Here is a 17,500-nt window from a genome sequence, read left to right as displayed (position 1 = left end):
GGACGTGGTGAACTTCTTACTGTATCTCCCCTGTGTGTCTGAATCTGTATGTGTGTGTGTGTGTGTGTGTGTGTGTGTGTGTGTGTGTGTGTGTGCGTATGGTGTCGCTGTGATAGACTCTGCAGAACTAGCTCATTATCCCTCGGGTGTTTAGAGACCTCCAGGAGAGAATAGAAAGCCACTAGACTGACAATTGCTACACGAAAGCATGGGCGACACACTGACAGAGACACACACACACATACACACACACACACACACACACTCACACACACACACACTCTCTCTCTCTCTCTTTTCTCTCTTATAAACACACACACACACACATTCTCTCTCTCACACACATAATAACTATCACACCACACACATGAACACACAATCCAATTTCTCACTATCTCTGTCAGTCAGTCTTTCACACTGAAGTAAACACATTTGCCTCATCCAGTGGTTACATGTCCAAAGCTGCGTCTGAGTGCTCCTGCCTGTGCTGCCATATGCAAAATGTTTCCATGTATATGCAACTGTGTGAGTGCACCTGGGATATGAGCGCAGATATGCAACTTCAACCACAGTGAGTAGGAACCACAAACAAAACCAATCATCCAGTGGACACACACTCTCTCTCTCTCTCTCTCTCTCTCTCTCTCTCTCTCTCTCTCTCTCTTTTCTCTCTCTATCTGTCTCTCTCTCTCTCTCTTTCTCTCTCTCTTTCTCTCTCTGTCTGTTTGTCAAGCTCCATCAGGAAGTAGTGCTAGAATAGAAGAGAAGCGGTAAGTGAAGGGCTTTAGCTGAATCGAGTTAGATATGCTTTTTTTTCAGTGATCAATGATGTCAGACTCTTTCTTATACAAATGGTCTGTAGACAAAGGTCTGAAGGCAACTGAATTTATGTACTTGGTGCTCCTTTATGGTGGTTGTAGTTGTAGCGCTCGCACACACACACACACACACACACACACACACACACACACACACACACACCCTGTTCTCTTCCTCTCTCAGGTCGGGCATGGTGCTGATGCAAAGGCTGATGACGGTGATGGCCACCATGATGACGGACAGGCAGGCGAAGATCTTCCCCGGCAGCCCCGACTGCGGGTTCTCCACCATATCCCGCAGACTCGCCATCATCTTGCGGTAGCGCGTCTCGGCCACCGGGGGTCGCTGCTGTGTGGCCCACTGCCTCCCCTCCTCCTCGCGGCGCTCCATCTCGGCCACCTCCTCCATGCGCGTGAAGAGCTTGCGCTTGCAGCAGCGCTCCATGTAGGCCATCTCCACGCCCCAGTAGGTGAGCTCCTCGTGCAGCGAGAGCACGCACATCTCGCGCAGGAGACGCAGCTTGCCTGCCGCCAGGAAGTTGAGGATGACGCGGAACGCCGACGGGCTGCGGTCGAAGAAGAACTCGCGGCGCGCCTCGTCGTAGTCGTCGCAGACGCCCGCGATCTCCTCGGGGCTGCTGGACGGGCGCAGGCGGCCCAGCCGCGTCAGAGGGAACTGCTCCAGCGTGCTCCAGGGGAAGGTGTAGCGGTTGCCGCCCACGTTGATGACCGCCTGCACGGCCGGGTCCACCGACAGCAGGTCCTCGGGCCGGGCGGACTTAACTTATGGCTTTGTAGTACTTCCGCCCTGATGGTCTCCGTCTCGGGGATCTCGGTGAAGATGTGGTCCAGGCTGCTGTCGTCGCTAAGCGACAGGTTGCTGAAGTCATGGTTGGCATTGCTGATGATCGGCATGGTGGCGGCTTGAGGTGGGGCGACAGGGCTTCACCCCTGAGGGGTCAAAGGTGACGGGTTAGGGACAGTTCAGAGGCTGCATGAAATGCTTCCCCGTCCCCCCCTCTATGGGAATGTCGTACTCATCCAATGGGGGCGGGTAGCGAGGCAGCCTCGGTCTGGCTGCTGCTGGGCTCAGCAGAATTCCAACACACACTAGAAGAGATGGGGCAGAGAAAAGCACATACTCAAGTGACAACACATATTCCTGCTCCAGCGCTTTTGTGTCAGAACAGATGCCTCCAGTAGCCTACCTCTCACATTCAATCACTATGAACATTCCCTCAACCATAACCATTCCTTTAACCAAGAGGAGTTCTACAATTATTAAAAAGAACAGTTGACTGGTTCTGATTATTAAACCAAAGTATTATCATATTGAACGTGGCCTTGGAACACAGGGGCGGGACTCTACCACTCAAGGATGCTGGTTGATTACCTTATTTGTAGAAAGCCACGTGCAGTGAAAGTCTACAATCAAAAGGCAAATATTTAGAGCGGTGTTATTCTCAAATGTAGTTTTCCATGCCAAGACTGTTTGAGACACTTGAGGTCAGCTGTGACGGCCCACTGAAAAAGACAGTTAACCCTCCGTAACCTCGGAAACACAAGCCATGAGTGGACCAAGAGTTAAATACACAGCGATAATCCCACATCTTGGTGTGTGAGAGGAATTTAATAAATTCCTACTGAACATTACTTTTATGTTAACATTCCTATTGGCCCTTATCTTTACTGGTCCTGATAACTGTTGGAAACTATGAATTTGTTCCCTGTCTCAAAGGACGTAGCCTATGGTTAATTGTGCGATGTGTTTTGGATACGTGCCGTAGGCAAGTGCCACGGGAGCATTCACCGCTCGGCGCACTTTTCAGATATGTTCCGCAGGCAACCACATTTGGTTTGATCCTTAGACCGAAACGTATGAAAATGCCACTGCCTTCTTAGTGTCCAAAATGTATGAAAATGGCACTTTCCCCATACGAAGACCTACACCAGAGTGTGCTCGAAACGCGCAAGTTAGATGAATTGCTATGTCGATGAAGGAACAGCCTCTGGAATACGAAATGATCTACAGGAACGGAACGCGAGAGACATCAATCACATTATGGACACATTTATTGCAAACACTACCTGTTTGCTGAATAACAAGTCTTATCCCACTTTATCTATCTTAACGAGACAGGTAGGTAAAACTATTTCTAACAGACCGCGATAAGTAATTAGGCGCGGAATCAGAGCTCAATCTGTTGAAACTTTCTTCAGTAATATCTCCAGTAAGAAGCAATTTCGGGATTCTTATTTACTACAATTTAACAGTCTTATAACAGTTTTAAACACCTTTTCTGTAGTGTAACATTTACTGAATTGGTTTTGAAGAATAGACACATGATTTGAAGAATAGACACATGATTGTGAGTCAATATGTAGGCTTAAAGGATTTACTGTACTACCTAGTGGCCTTTACTGTGAAAAATAATCCTAATCAAGTTACCTTGTAGTGACGATACATTATAGGAAAGGAAATGCCAGCCCTTACCATTCTTTGGAGAGACAAGGCATCCCAGCTCTTGGTAATCACTTTGTGATAACCGGTCAGCTCCGCGTTATTACCCTGCAGAGGACCGTGTATCCAACGTATTGGAAGCGGGAATATTGGGAATATCCGAGTCAGTCCACTCCAGACAGCCGACCTTTTGCGTCGACCATTTCTTCACCCCTCTCAAACCGCGTAAAACTGTCTGCGCTGCGCGGAAGAGAGGCTAGCGTCCCGTAGGCTGCACACTGCTGCAGAAAGTGTGTGTGTGTGTGTCTGTGCGCGCGTGCGTTTGGGTGCCTGCCAGCTCGCATTCAAGTTTGCGAAGTGCTTGCGTATTTCACAACATTATTTGGGTGGAGTCACAGAGTAGCACCTAAGTCATACCGACACAGATGGTCTCTTTCTAGTGCAAAAAATACGCTCGGTTCCAGCCAGGGAAAGGAGCTGAGAGGAGAGCCTTCCTGGTCGCTTTACTGTACTGCCTTCGACTGTATGAGGGCTCATCAGCGTCATGCACTCAGCTTCTCCCTGATGCAGGGCAGCGGGTAGGGGGTGTCTTAACTTTGAGCAGAGCTAATTGCATCTTTTCATCCCCAACATGCGATATCAATCAGCATGAGCATTACGCGGCATATTAGGACAGTAATTGCGGAATTTTGTCGGATAAAGACTTTGCGAGCAACTATTGTCCTGTTGTCAATCTGACCAGAAACACTAGCCTAATGTGTAGCCTGTTTGTCTTTTGGAAGTCACGCACTATACTGTACGCACGCTGTACAAAACGCACTCAACACAGCAAGTCATCTTCTTCATTTGGCTGAGTTATGGTAGCATTTAGACCCATGTTTATCACGCGTGACACTACACGTCCTCTTAACCTATCAAATGTCAAAGCACATTCAAAATGACTGAGTTGTGGGCATGTCTTGTATGTGTACAAAAAAAATTACAGTATGAACAGCACACGATGTGTCATAGACTAAATGAAAGGACCCTATAATGCATTTTCCTTCTGACCCCGGACCCCAACCTTCAGGGTTCTTGTATTTTATGCTGGAGTGGCACATGAGCATCCACTAATGTTACAAATAGCCTGTGTGTGTGTGTGTCTGTGTGTGTGTAGGTAGCCTACGATGGTAAATGCGGCAGAGAGAGGAGGTGCACGACCAAAAAGAGACGCACAGAGAGAAAGAGAGAGAGAGAGAGAGCGAGTGGCATTATCAGCCTACACATGCTACTTGTCCTTGGCAAAACTCATTAAGTTTCAAGACGAACGCCCGGAGGGGAAACGCGCAAACAAGCCGTGGCTTTGCGAAACTCTGTGTGTGTGGTGTGGAGATGTGTGTGTGTGGGGGGCACAGTGCATCAGTCAGGGATGCTGATAGCCTGTGACACCCATCAGAGGGCGCATCCTAGGTGGCAAGCAGCAACACACACAAATGGCAGCACACACACACACACACACACACACACACACACACACACATATTTCATTTGCAATGCAGGGTACATTCTTTGCTGCATTTATCTAATATAAGTGTTTATATAAGTGTTTGCCTGTCAGAGAAGAACTGATTGTGACAAAAAATCGTATGGGCAACCTAAGCATTCACACATGGTGACAGACAGACAGATACACACACACACACACACACACACACGCACACATGGACTATTACACAATGAAAATTCAAATGCTTTGCCTACATTCAAATTCAAAGTGCACTTCACAGCCTACACACTGTCAAATTACCACCTGCACAAACTCACAGTTCATATTTTAGTCTACAAGTTATTCTGTGCATCTCTCTCTCTCTCACACACACACACACACACACACACACACACACACACACACACACACACACACAGACACACACAGACAGCACTCAATTTACCTATGTATAACACAAACAGTCCAATTCAAAGTGCACTTCACAAACTGTGTATTGTCAAATTATAATTTACAAATTATCTCTCCCTCCCTCTCTCACACACTCTCTCTACACACACATCACTCCATTTACCTATTTATAACACAAACACTTCACAAACTGTGTATCGTCAAATTATACTTAACACATTCTCTCTGTCTATCTATCCCTACACACACACACACACACACACACACACACACACACAAATACGGTCCTGCTGGCATCCTCATTAGGCTAGCGCATGGGATATGTCTCAGTCAGACAAACAAGAGCGATGGCTAGCTCTGACAGACAGAGAAGGGGACGACTAAATCAGGCCAGGGATTAGTTCCCTAATCCCCGACAGAGAGGGAGATGAGATGGGGCCGGCCAGTCAGCCATCGAGAGAGAGGGATAGGGAGAGAGAGAAAGGAGAGATAGATAGAGAGAGAGAGAGAAAGAGAGGCTTAACACTCCTTTATTGAAACAATATCAGGTGTTTAACCACTACACAATAAAAACATTGTTAAAAACACATACAAGTTATAAATTAAAAAGAAACATCACAGAGAGAGAGAGAGAGAGAGAGAGAGAGAGAGATTTTAGAGGGGGAGACCGGCTCTCACCAGGCAGAGGTGCAGGTTGAGAGAGAATGCCAGGGGTAAGAGAATGCTCTCAGATGCCACCACTAAGAGGAGGCACACCCCCCTGCCCCCCTGGAGTCCCCCCTGCTGCTGATGGATTGACACCTGCTTGATCCCGCCAGAGGTGTTTGATCTGCCTAATTGCCCTCAAATCAGTAAGAGTGGACAGATTAAAGGCCAGCTGTGGAGAGAGACAGAGAGAGGGAGAGAGAGAGAGGGAGAGAGAGGGAGAGAGAGGGAAAGAGGGGGGGCAAACAGGGAGAGCTGGGGACAGAGAGAATGGTGGGAGAGAGAGAGATGAAAAGGGGAGGAGCGAAGAAGGAAACAGAGTAAATCAATGAAGAGAGAAGAAAAGAAGGGTGGGAGGAAGAGAGGAGGAAATGAAAAAACAGGAGAGAGTAAATCAGGGTAAGAGAGGAGAAGAGAAGGGAGAAGAGGGGAGGAAGAGAAAAGAGGGAAGGAGAGAGCCGGAGGAGAAGAGGGCAGGAATGAAGAGAGGAGAGAAGAGGAGAAGAGTAGGGGATGAGGGAGAATAGAGGGCAGAAGAAAAGACAGGGAGAGAGGTATAGAGTTAGGGAGAAGAGGAGGAGAGAAGAGAAGAAAACTGAAGGGGACTGGAGGGGAGCACACACACTGATATAATGAGTGCACTACATGGTTAGTGTGCACACACTGATATAATGAGTGCACTACATGGTTACTATACACACACTGATATAATGAGTGCACTACATGGTTAGTGTGCACACACTGATATAATGAGTGCACCACATGGTTACTATACACACACTGATATAATGAGTGCACTACATGGTTAGTGTGCACACACTGATATAATGAGTGCACTACATGGTTAGTGTGCACACACTGATATAATGAGTGCACTACATGGTTAGTGTGCACACACTGATATAATGAGTGCACTACATGGTTAGTGTGCACACACTGATATAATGAGTGCACTACATGGTTAGTGTGCACACACTGATATAATGAGTGCACCACATGGTTACTATACACACACTGATATAATGAGTGCACTACATGGTTAGTGTGCACACACTGATATAATGAGTGTACTACATGGTTAGTGTGCATACACTGATATAATGAGTGCACTACATGGTTACTGTGCATACACTGATATAATGAGTGCACCACATGGTTACTATGCAAACACTGATATAATGAGTGCACTACATGGTAAGTGTGCATACACTGATATAATGAGTGCACTACATGGTTAGTGTGCATACACTGATATAATGAGTGCACTAAATGGTTAGTGTGCACACACTGATATAATGAGTGCACTACATGGTTAGTGTGCACACACACTGATATAATGAGTGCACTACATGGTTACTATACACACACTGATATAATGAGTGCACTACATGGTTAAATCATACGTGAGGATGGTAGAGGGGACCAGAGAAGGAGTGGAGGATAGGAGAGGAATGACGAATGGAGAAGAGGAGTGGAGGAGAGAAAAGAAAAGATGGGAGAGGAGAAAGAGGGGGGAAGAGAGGGTGGGAAGACCTGTGTGCTTTGACACGTAATGCACTGGTCATCAACGTCACTGTGGCGACACAGACAGGACCCAGTGGTCACAGGGCTAATAACACGCTAATGTGCTCCTCCGGGCTCAGGCGATGTCTGGAGGTTGACACACACTCCCCCAGTAGGATCGCTGTGTCTGCCTATGGAAGTTTGGACGTCACATGGGAGAACCCTAGAAATAATCAGTATTTCAGACTTGCACCACCATCCAGACAGTAGTTTCATAAAAATATCTATAATTTATGTATTTCAAAACCATAAAGTCTTTTACCACTGCACATTGCTAGGAAGAGCCAAAGGGATACGCTCCTATTTTTACATGACTCCATGGGACACCCAGCCTGGCAAAGTTGCAGGGATTTCATTTCTTCTGTGTGCAAGGCCTGCTGAATGCCTTAGGTTGCTGTGTGCTTGTGTGTGAGTGTATGTGTGTGTGACAGTGTATATGTTGTGCATGTGTGTGTGTGTGTAGCCTGTGAAATATTAATACCGGAGACAGAGATTGCACTGATCCATGTGAATCCCCACGAACATCAAACCCCCTTTGAGCATAAAAGGGAATGCGATACGGACCAGGGGTGAGCTGTCTGGTGAAGGGTTCCTTTTCATTCCATTCTATGCCTCACCAGCCTAGTCAGCCGTTACTCCACCCCCCCCCCCTCCCCACCTCTTTCCTCTACTACACCCCCTGCCCCTCCACAGTAACCCCACCCCACCCAAGGTTTTGTCATTGAACACCAGACCAGTGTGTCCCTAACAGGTGGAGAGTTTTCACATTTTCAGCAGTGTGACGTCCATGCAGAGTTTTTTCCCTCGTCGCACTTCAAGGCAAGAAAGAGAGTGTTGCAGCTTAGGAGTGAGAGGCGGGCGTGCCTGGTGAAAGATCAGCTTGCTTCGTACACTTCAGAGTAGAATTGGACTTTAATGCTGCCTATGAAAGAGAGGAAGGAGGGTGAAAGAAAATATGAAGGAGGTAAAGAAAGAGTATAAGAATTGGTGAGAGAGTGTGTGTAAAAGAGAAAAAGCAGTGAACTGAAAAAGAGCATTACAATTCAAGAATAGTCTGGGGGGAAAAAGAACACCCACCAATAAAAAATGCTACTAAACATTACCATAAAGATGCTGGAATCCTGCTCTGCTTTCAATTAAGGCCTTCACCCTGTGAGGAAAGGAGAGGATGTCTTCCATGAAGTTGAAACTGAGCCTAATGAAGCATCCGGGTAAATGAATCACTCAGGGCACTTTTCACTGTAATGCCTTGCACTGGAAGACTCTTTGATGAATCCAGCTGATCTGACTGCATCAACAGCAGCAGTAGCAGCACTGATACACAGAACAGAACACAGACTTCATCTCCAATATCACCAGTCTCTCTTTCTCAAATGGAAATTTTCTGAAGCGAAACAAAGGGAAGCTAATTGTATTCCTCTTTAATGGGATTGGGACTCTTGTGTTTTTCCCCTGTAGAGGTTTTACAGTAATTAGTTTAGCTTCTTTCTCCCTGTTTACCTGATGCCAAGCTGGGTCTGGCGTTGTTGCTATGTAATCCCACACCTTAGAGAGAACTGGAGTGTGACAGGTGAACCTCACAGACCTCAGATCACAATACACACACACACACGGGTCTGTCTCCCTGCCTTTTGATTGCTGTGTGTTGGTTTTGTTTTTGAGAGAGAGACTGAATCTGTGTGAATGTGTGCATTTGTGTGAGAGTGAGTGTGAATGTTTGTGTATGTGTGTGTGAGTGTGTACACACACACATCTCTCTGTGAGGGTGTGTGTGTGTGTCTGTGTGTGTGTGTGTGTGTGTGTGTGTGTGACTGCCAGATTGAGTGTGTGTGTGTGTGTGTGTGTGTGTGTGTGTGTGTGTAAGTGTGTGTGTGTGTGTGTGTGTGTGTGTGTGCCAAGAAGCCTAGATGATAAGCAGAGCATGGCCTCAAACTAAGCCAGTGTGTCATGACACACCGCATCTCTAACCTGTGACATCAGCACGGGCCGTTTTATCCCGGCTGGGTCCCCAAGAGCTCAGCATATCCCAGAGCCTATCCCCCCTGACCCTGACCTCATCCTTCACCTGTCAGCACCCAAGTAGCCCAGCCAAGAGAGGGCACACAGGGAAGAGCCAGACAGAGCGACTGAGGTGACCCAAACATCCCATACAGACAGTGTATGTGTGTGTGATATGTGTCTGTCTCTCTCTCTGTGTGTGTCTGTGTGTGTGTGTGTGTGTTGGGGTGGGCTGTTATTTGTAATGGGCACACCACAGGATTTTCAAACATCACAACACATCACTCAAGCAGTCCTCACCTCCAGGTTCTGTAAGCCTGTCTTAGCACTGTGGCACCATGACTAAAATCCATCAACACAGTGGTCCTAGCATGCATAGCATAGCTAACTGCTAACGTTATGTATGAGCAGTTCACTAGTCACACTGTCATTTGGACTCAGCACCCACCCATTTCCCAGTAGTCAACAAGCTACTTAGATTCCTGCTGCTCCCATTACTTCAACTCAACAGTAGCCGCAAGGCATTTTGAGTCAGTCTTGTTCTTAATTAAAATGTGCCTGAAATTATCGATTCACATTTCAGATCAAACAGCCCTCCTCACCCAACACCGCCCTTCACCCCCCACAGACTTCTTACAAGTAAACATGTGCAGGGTGTTACATTGCCTTGTTCAATTAATTATTCGGCCAAGCTGCTGTCTAGCGTTCCTGTCGGGGAATGTTTTTTCCCATCTCAGTGGAGTTAATGAAAGTCTGTTTAATTTCTCGCCTTGTGAGACATCGGATCGTGAAGTGAGGGGCTCGTCAAACACGGCTCCGTCCGAGTGCACCTCAGTCTCGCAAACACATGCTCCTGACATCATAATCTGCTATTACATTTAGCCATTTTTTAATTCCCGCTACATTACTTAAAACGGATTTGTTGAATGCTTTTGAAAGGAGACTGCACAGTTCGTTTTTAAGTTTGGTAGTGACCAAACTTCAGCTTGAGGCAAGAACACTGTCACATTTATTGCCATACGAGGGTATAGCACGGACAGAGGTGCAGTATAGTAACATACAGTACAGTTGTGTCAATTTATTTTAGAGAAATTGTTTCAACTTCCTCAGCTTGTCACAAGCTCTTTCCCGGTAATGTTGCACATGCTCGTCCAGACAGCTTCAGGATGCTGAAAGAAAGAAAAAAAAACACCACTGCATCTCTTCAGAGTGATGATGATGATGGTGATGATCATGATGATCAATGTGGTCTGATCATCATCACCATCATCATCATCATCATCATCATCATCATGATCTTCACCATCATCATCCTCATCACCATCATCATCACATCATCATCATCATCATCGCCATCATCATCATCACCATCATCATCATCATCATCACCATCATCATCATCATCATCATCATCATCATCATCATCATCATCATCATAATCATCTCTAGTCAGCCACGCCTAGCCCCATCACTTTCAGAGATGCACTTGTGTCCTTATTAAACCACTATTTAAAAGTAATGCAGTGGAGACACTGAGGCTCTCTTCAGCAGACTAGAGTGTAGAGAGAGTGTAGCCCGACCCAACACACACACACACACACACACACACACACACACACACACACACACACACACACACGACTACAAATGTGCTGGGATGCAGCCTGACCAAATTGCTTTTCCTTTTTCGCACTTCAATACAATTACTTAATTCCAGTATGGTTAATGCATCTGACATTAGCCCTTTGGTCGGAATCCATTTGACATTGGATTGCATGGCACTACATGCAGCCGACCTGTGATACTCAAAACACAGCCCATGTTTACCCTAATGACTAAATCACGTTAAATAATTACTTGATTACTTAGCACATGGGAACTGGCTTCAGCTATAGGATGGAGCTTTTTTTTCTTCAAGGAAGAATCCTATTACAAATGCATCAGAGGGACCAAGAGGAAGTAGCAGGAGTGGTGGAGAAATCGAAAACACTTCAAACGGAAGGGTGCAGTAGAACGTGGGAAAGGTGCGCCGGAATGATGCAGAAGAGAACATTAGAGAGAGGCTGCAGAGGAGCCAGTCCGTTCAATCTATTTGCATTCTAAGCTGTTGAGGCATTTTACATACTGTAGCCTACACTCAGAGACGCCATGGTGGGAAAAAAGATGGCTTCTGTAAGCATGAGAGGAACATTTCATTTGATTTGTCATCTGATTATGAATACAGCAAAAGCAGGGAGGGATAGAGAGAACTACTGAAAAGAGACGAATGTGTGGTGAGAGGAAGAAAGAGTGAGGTATATGTATGGAGAGCAGAAAATACATACTGGGGAGATGCATGGTGCAGACATAACAGAGGTGCGGAGAAAACGGAGGCAACTCATCATCGAGAGGGCAGCGAATAGAGATATATGACAGATGTAGAGGACATATGATATGAAGATATGAACTGAGAGGTATAGAGGTTGTACTTAGAAAGAGTGAAGTGCAGACAGGTATGTAGGCCACAAAATAAATACTTAGGGACTGCACAGTATGGACAGAGTGAAGGAGTCAGGGACTGCACAGTATGGGCAGAGTGAAGGAGTCAGGGACTGCACAGTATGGGCAGAAGGAGTCAGGGACTGCACAGTATGGGCAGAGTGAAGGACATGCTATCTGGTGAAAGGGTGGAGATGGAGACGGAAAGAGAGCAAAGGAACAGAGAGATGGATGGATGGATGGATGGAATAGCACAGGTGGGAGAGGTGAATGCCCTCAGGGTGAATGCCCTCAGGGTGAATGCCCTCAGGGTGAATGCCAGGGCTCATCAGTATGACTGGGCTCTACCGAACGCCTCATCAGTATGACTGGGCCCTACCGAACGTTAAGCTGTATTAGGGGCCATCCACACGGCCAACGATAAAAACTACAGTTTTCAATATCGTGCTAGCTAGCAGCGAGGCAACGACACAAGCAAACTACAGTTTTCAATATCGTGCTAGCTAGCAGTGAGGCAACGACACAAACAAACTACATCATTTGGGATCACTCTCAGAGTCATTCTGTGAATGAAGAAAATGCTGAGAGCCAATCAGAATCCATTGGATTTCAGGCATCACATCAATGAACTTTAAGAATATCCTTATCCTTATCCTTACCGTTGGTCCATGCGAACACTCATATATGAGTTACACGTACAATTGTCTTCATGATTATCATTAGCAGTGAGGATGGGCCTTTGGCCTCAGCTGCTCAGCAACATAACCTCAGCCTGAGGCATTGTTCCCCAGCCCTGGCCCCAGTCTGGCCCTAATCTGGCTCTGATCTGGGGGCAGAGATGTGTTTAGATCATAGATCAGGCCTGCTTCTCAGTGCAACCTTATGGGTCTCTTGATGTTTGTTTGTGGCAAACAGGGTTATTAGAGAGACATCAGAATCAGATTAAAACACCGGCAATGAATTATTTACAAAGAGACCAGCACACACATATGTACACACACACACATACACACACACACACACACGCACACACACACACACATACACACACACACACACACACACACACACACACACGGGTCACCGCTGGCCCAAAACAGCTCTCATCACAGTGCCCTTTGCGAATGCTTTTTACACCTCTTTGGGCTTTAATCATGCACTCTACACACACACACACACACACACACACTATCTCTCACGTTCTCTCGTTCGCTCTCTCTTATCTTTTGTATCACACTCTCTTTTTCTGTCTATCACACACACACACTAAATCCCTCACTAGCCCAGCAAAATATATGAATTAATTCCTGTGTTAGAACACAGAGGCGAGGAAGGAAAACAGCGCTGGTCACAGAATAATAAACGGGTGAGCGTGAGCGCGCGAGAGAACACTGGGGAGGAAACGCTGAGACCACACACACACACACACACACACACACACACACACACACACACACACACACACACACACACACACACACACACACACACACACACACACACAGGGGTGAGACAGAGAGAGCCATGGACGAACGTAGAGAAGAAAAATGGAACACAGAAATGGACATGAGAGAAGAGGAAAGCAATGTGATCATGTGGAGGGAAAGAAAGAGAGAATGCAATAATGGAGAGAGAGAGAGAGAGAAAGAGAGAGAGAGAATGGGTAGTGTTGGGTAGAGATAAATTGAAAGTGATAACAATGAGGCACCATGAGAGAGAAAAGAGTCTTTGACATTACTGTGTGTAAACCACTCAAACCACCACCCACACCAACACACCACCCACACCAACACACCATCCACCTACGGCTCCGTGCTGAATGCTCGTTCACACAGTAGCCTACGCTAGTTTGACACAGCCCTGTGAGAAACTGGGCACGCAACAGTCAGATACAAGGTTTAACGTGAGCTCACATGGGCAAGCAAAGAGGGTAGAGACTCCAGAGGATGGACCACTAGACTGGTGTTATTACTGTGGAAGTGTGTCCACTGGCATGAGGGGAGGTGTTTTGGGGTGTTTTCACAAATCTGTGTGTGTGTGTGTGTGTGTGTGTGTGTGTGTGTGTGTGTGAGTGTGTGTGTGTGTGTGTGTGTGTGTGTGTGTGTGTGTGCCTATGTATGTGTGTTGTGCACATGTCTATGTGTGTGACACAAGCGTGCATGAGAGAGAGAGAGAGAGAGAGAGAGAGACAGAAGTGAAAGAGAGTATTTGTGTTGTTCAGTGAGGACTCGGGCTGATGTTGTGGCAGACTCCCTGATTAGATTAGCCTCCTGTGCAGCTACTGAGAGCAGGGCACTGATGACGAAACCCCTACCACCCAAACAAGCCGTCCACTCTCATGTGGCCTTCAACTATAGAGTAATCTCTCAGAGCAGAGAGGACACGTATTTGGTTATGTTAAGTCTTATTCACCCAGTTAAGTCTTCGAGTTGTTGTGCTTTTAATGAGCAAGCACGAGCGAGAGAGAGAGAGAGAGAGAGAGAGAGAGAGAGACATTCTTCTAGAGCGCTGCACTTTGCCGCGCTACACTGGTCAAACAGATCAAATGAGGCATGACTGGGATTCAGTGCAACACGCAGGGGCAGCAGTCAGCACACAAACTGGATCTCTCCCTCCCTCCCGGCCGTCATTCCCAGCGGCTCTCTGGAGGACCTCTGCACTCTCATTCTCAATCTCAATTACAGTTTCAAAAAAGCTGCGGCGCTGGCCTGACAAATTTCAGTAGGGCCTACTCATATTGTCAAAGCATTTACAAGGTGTATAACAAAACTAGTACAGGACCCATAGAAGTCTCATATTCCCCAATGGTCAATGTCTTTTGTTGAACTCAGGCTGGGGATCGTACAACAGAGGAGGTGAACTCTACCTGTGATGCCAGGGTCAGATATCCTACTCGTTCTTTCCAAGAATCTTCAGGTGACCTCTCAGAGGTATCGAAACATCCCGTTGTTACCCTCACCATTTGGGAATTGAGGAAATTTGAGCTCATAAGAATTAGTGCTTGTTGGTTGTGTCACTTTGTCCAGGTGTAAAGCCATCTCTAGAATATTTGATCCTGGAGGCAGTGTGAACACTTGCTTATGAAACACAGAGATAGCAGGCCAGCTGGCTGAGGCCCAGGCAATGGAGCGTAAATTAGGCTCCAGGTATCAGACAATCTGCTGTAAACTTGTTATTTGAATGCACTCATTCAACAGTGTTGCATACTGAAAGAAAAACAAAGTGCTGCACAGATGGTACATTACACACACACACACACACACACACACACACACACACACACACACACACAAGAAAAATACTGTGCTCACTTCACACTCCAATACAGATTACACACATATGGCTGCGCAGATCTCATCAAGGCCGAGCCAACTGCTTGGACTTATTGACATGAAAATGTTTGAATGAGGCAACAAAGCTAGGGGTGAATGAAAGAAAGAGAGAAGCAGTGTGTGTGTTGTGTGTGTGAGAGAGTGAGAGAGAGAGAGAAAGAAAGATGGTTGACAGTGAGGAAGAGAAACTAATGAGAGAAAGAGAGAGAGACAGAGAAAGTGGGAAAGAGATGACCATCCTTATTTTCCTCAAGGTCCTTCACCATTACAGTAATACACAGTTAACCGTAATGCACACAGAGCAAATGCCGGACATACCCCATACACCCGCCAAGCAAGAAGGCATCACATTAGGGGGATTCGACTTCATGTAGCCGCCTGCAGCCATCTTACTGTAAGCTGATTGCATAACGTGATTATTTCTGAAATTCTGATACATTTTCAAACCGGAATTGTGCATACGTCATGGTTAAAAACGTATCAGAATCTCAGAAATAATCACGCTATGCAGTCAGCTTACAGTAAGATGGCTGCAGGCGGCTACATGAAGTTGAATCTCCCTAATGCCTACTGTAAGTTCTACATTACTTTAGGTTGCAGTTTCAGGTATTTTTGATGACTGTAGAGCTCCCCCTAGAGTCGTGATATATTTGTAATTAGCAGACTTTTCCGCTTGTTCCCCCTGTACACAATGAAAATGCTTTTGTTGTGGTGAAGGTTTAACAACAGGCAAAAACTATCTCCTAAGAGCTGTATCTACTGACAATGTACTGTAATGTTTCACAATTCCCGCGAGATGTCTTCGGGTCGACTATTCTTAAAGTCGCATGGCTGGTTCTCATTAGCAACTCGTTACGGTTATGTTGTATGGCTATGCTAAGGGAACGATTCCCCCTATTACAAGTTCGGTTACCATCAAATTGACTTCGTAAATGTTATATTAAGGTGGAAATATTGGATAGTATACCTTTAAAAAACACCTTTTTTCTCAAAGAAAAGGAGAGGTGGGCTGTGTGCTGTAGATATTTTCCCAGATTCTGTATGGACGTAGATTTTCCCCAGGAAAAACTCGCACAGTTTGATGGCAATTGCACAAGCAACACACTGACTAATCTGCACCCACACATGCATACACTGACAATCTGTAACCCCATCATGTTCAGCATTCATAATCTCCTCACATAATTTATCTCAAGTGCCTAAAGCAACAGCTAACAAATTAGCTCTGATACACTCATACCATTTTGCCACGATCCTCAATGATCCGCTCACATCAGTCATCTGCAATACATCTGCTTTGGTTATGCCACACGGAGACTTATATCAATTGCAGCTGAGTGTATGATTCCTTAGGGTGAAAACATACATTTCCCAACTACCAATTGCAGACTGTACAATGCCTGAGGGTGAAAGCATATCTCATATCTCACACATCTCTATGTCCAGATAGGAACAACACAGTTTGTGTTGTTTTCAACACATTGCTTTTGTTATTTATTTCAAGAGTGTAATCCTACATAGTGTGTGTTGAAAATAACACAACTTGCATTGAAAACAACACCACTTGAAAACATCACAGCTTGTGTTGTTTTTAACACATCTTTATGTTGTTTTAAGAGTGTACATTTCTCAGCTGGCAGTTATTTGGACTCCTCATGGTCCTTACCTGTTGTGGACGTCTGGCTGGCCAGCCTCGCCGTACTTTCCACATCTATTTGGTTGGTTAATGGAAACTACATTTTGGAGCACTTAAATCGACATTGTCTCCATTACTGCCTTGCATTAATGTCGTAATTCACTTTGGCTAGACGTGTCTGCCAAATTACCACCGTCTATGTCAATGAAAAATGTAAACATTATCTGAGTGATTAGGATCTATTTGGATCGTAGCCCGTAAAAGCTTTTGTGTTGTGTATCAATGCACAAAACTTCAGTTATTTGCTAATCTCTAAACTTCAACTTTGTTTTCAAGTTGGCCTTGAATACTATCCATTATCGATTTCATTATGCCTCCTCCTCCCCCTGCCCCCTCCTCTTTCCTCCTCCTCCTCCTCCACCTCCTTCCTCCCTTTCCCCCACCTCTACCTCCTCCTCCAACTCCTTCCCTATCTTTTTCTCATTTTCCTCCTCCCCCCTCCTCTTCCTCCTCCTCCTGCCCCCCCCCCAACCCTCCTCCTCCTCCTCATCTTCATCCTCCTTTCCCTCCCCCTTCTACTCCTCCTCTTGCGACCTCCCTCTTCCTCCTCCT

General features: G+C 46.0%; 1 protein-coding gene across 1 annotated transcript in view; it reads right to left on the bottom strand.

The window, feature by feature from the left end:
* kcng4a (potassium voltage-gated channel, subfamily G, member 4a) overlaps window positions 1–3,870 on the bottom strand; it is a 26,549-nt gene extending 22,679 nt beyond the window's left edge. The window contains 3 exon segments of the mRNA XM_048256196.1: window positions 982–1,599; window positions 1,602–1,928; window positions 3,313–3,870. Coding sequence (XP_048112153.1) covers window positions 982–1,599; window positions 1,602–1,733 — 750 coding nt within the window. The 5' untranslated portion in view covers window positions 1,734–1,928; window positions 3,313–3,870.
* Window positions 3,871–17,500: the final 13,630 nt, after the last annotated feature.

This window comes from Alosa alosa, chromosome 11, assembly GCF_017589495.1.
Source record: "Alosa alosa isolate M-15738 ecotype Scorff River chromosome 11, AALO_Geno_1.1, whole genome shotgun sequence".
Lineage (NCBI taxonomy): Eukaryota > Metazoa > Chordata > Actinopteri > Clupeiformes > Clupeidae > Alosa > Alosa alosa.
Note: the sequence above shows the minus strand (reverse complement) of the source record. Positions and strands in the feature narration are given on the sequence as shown.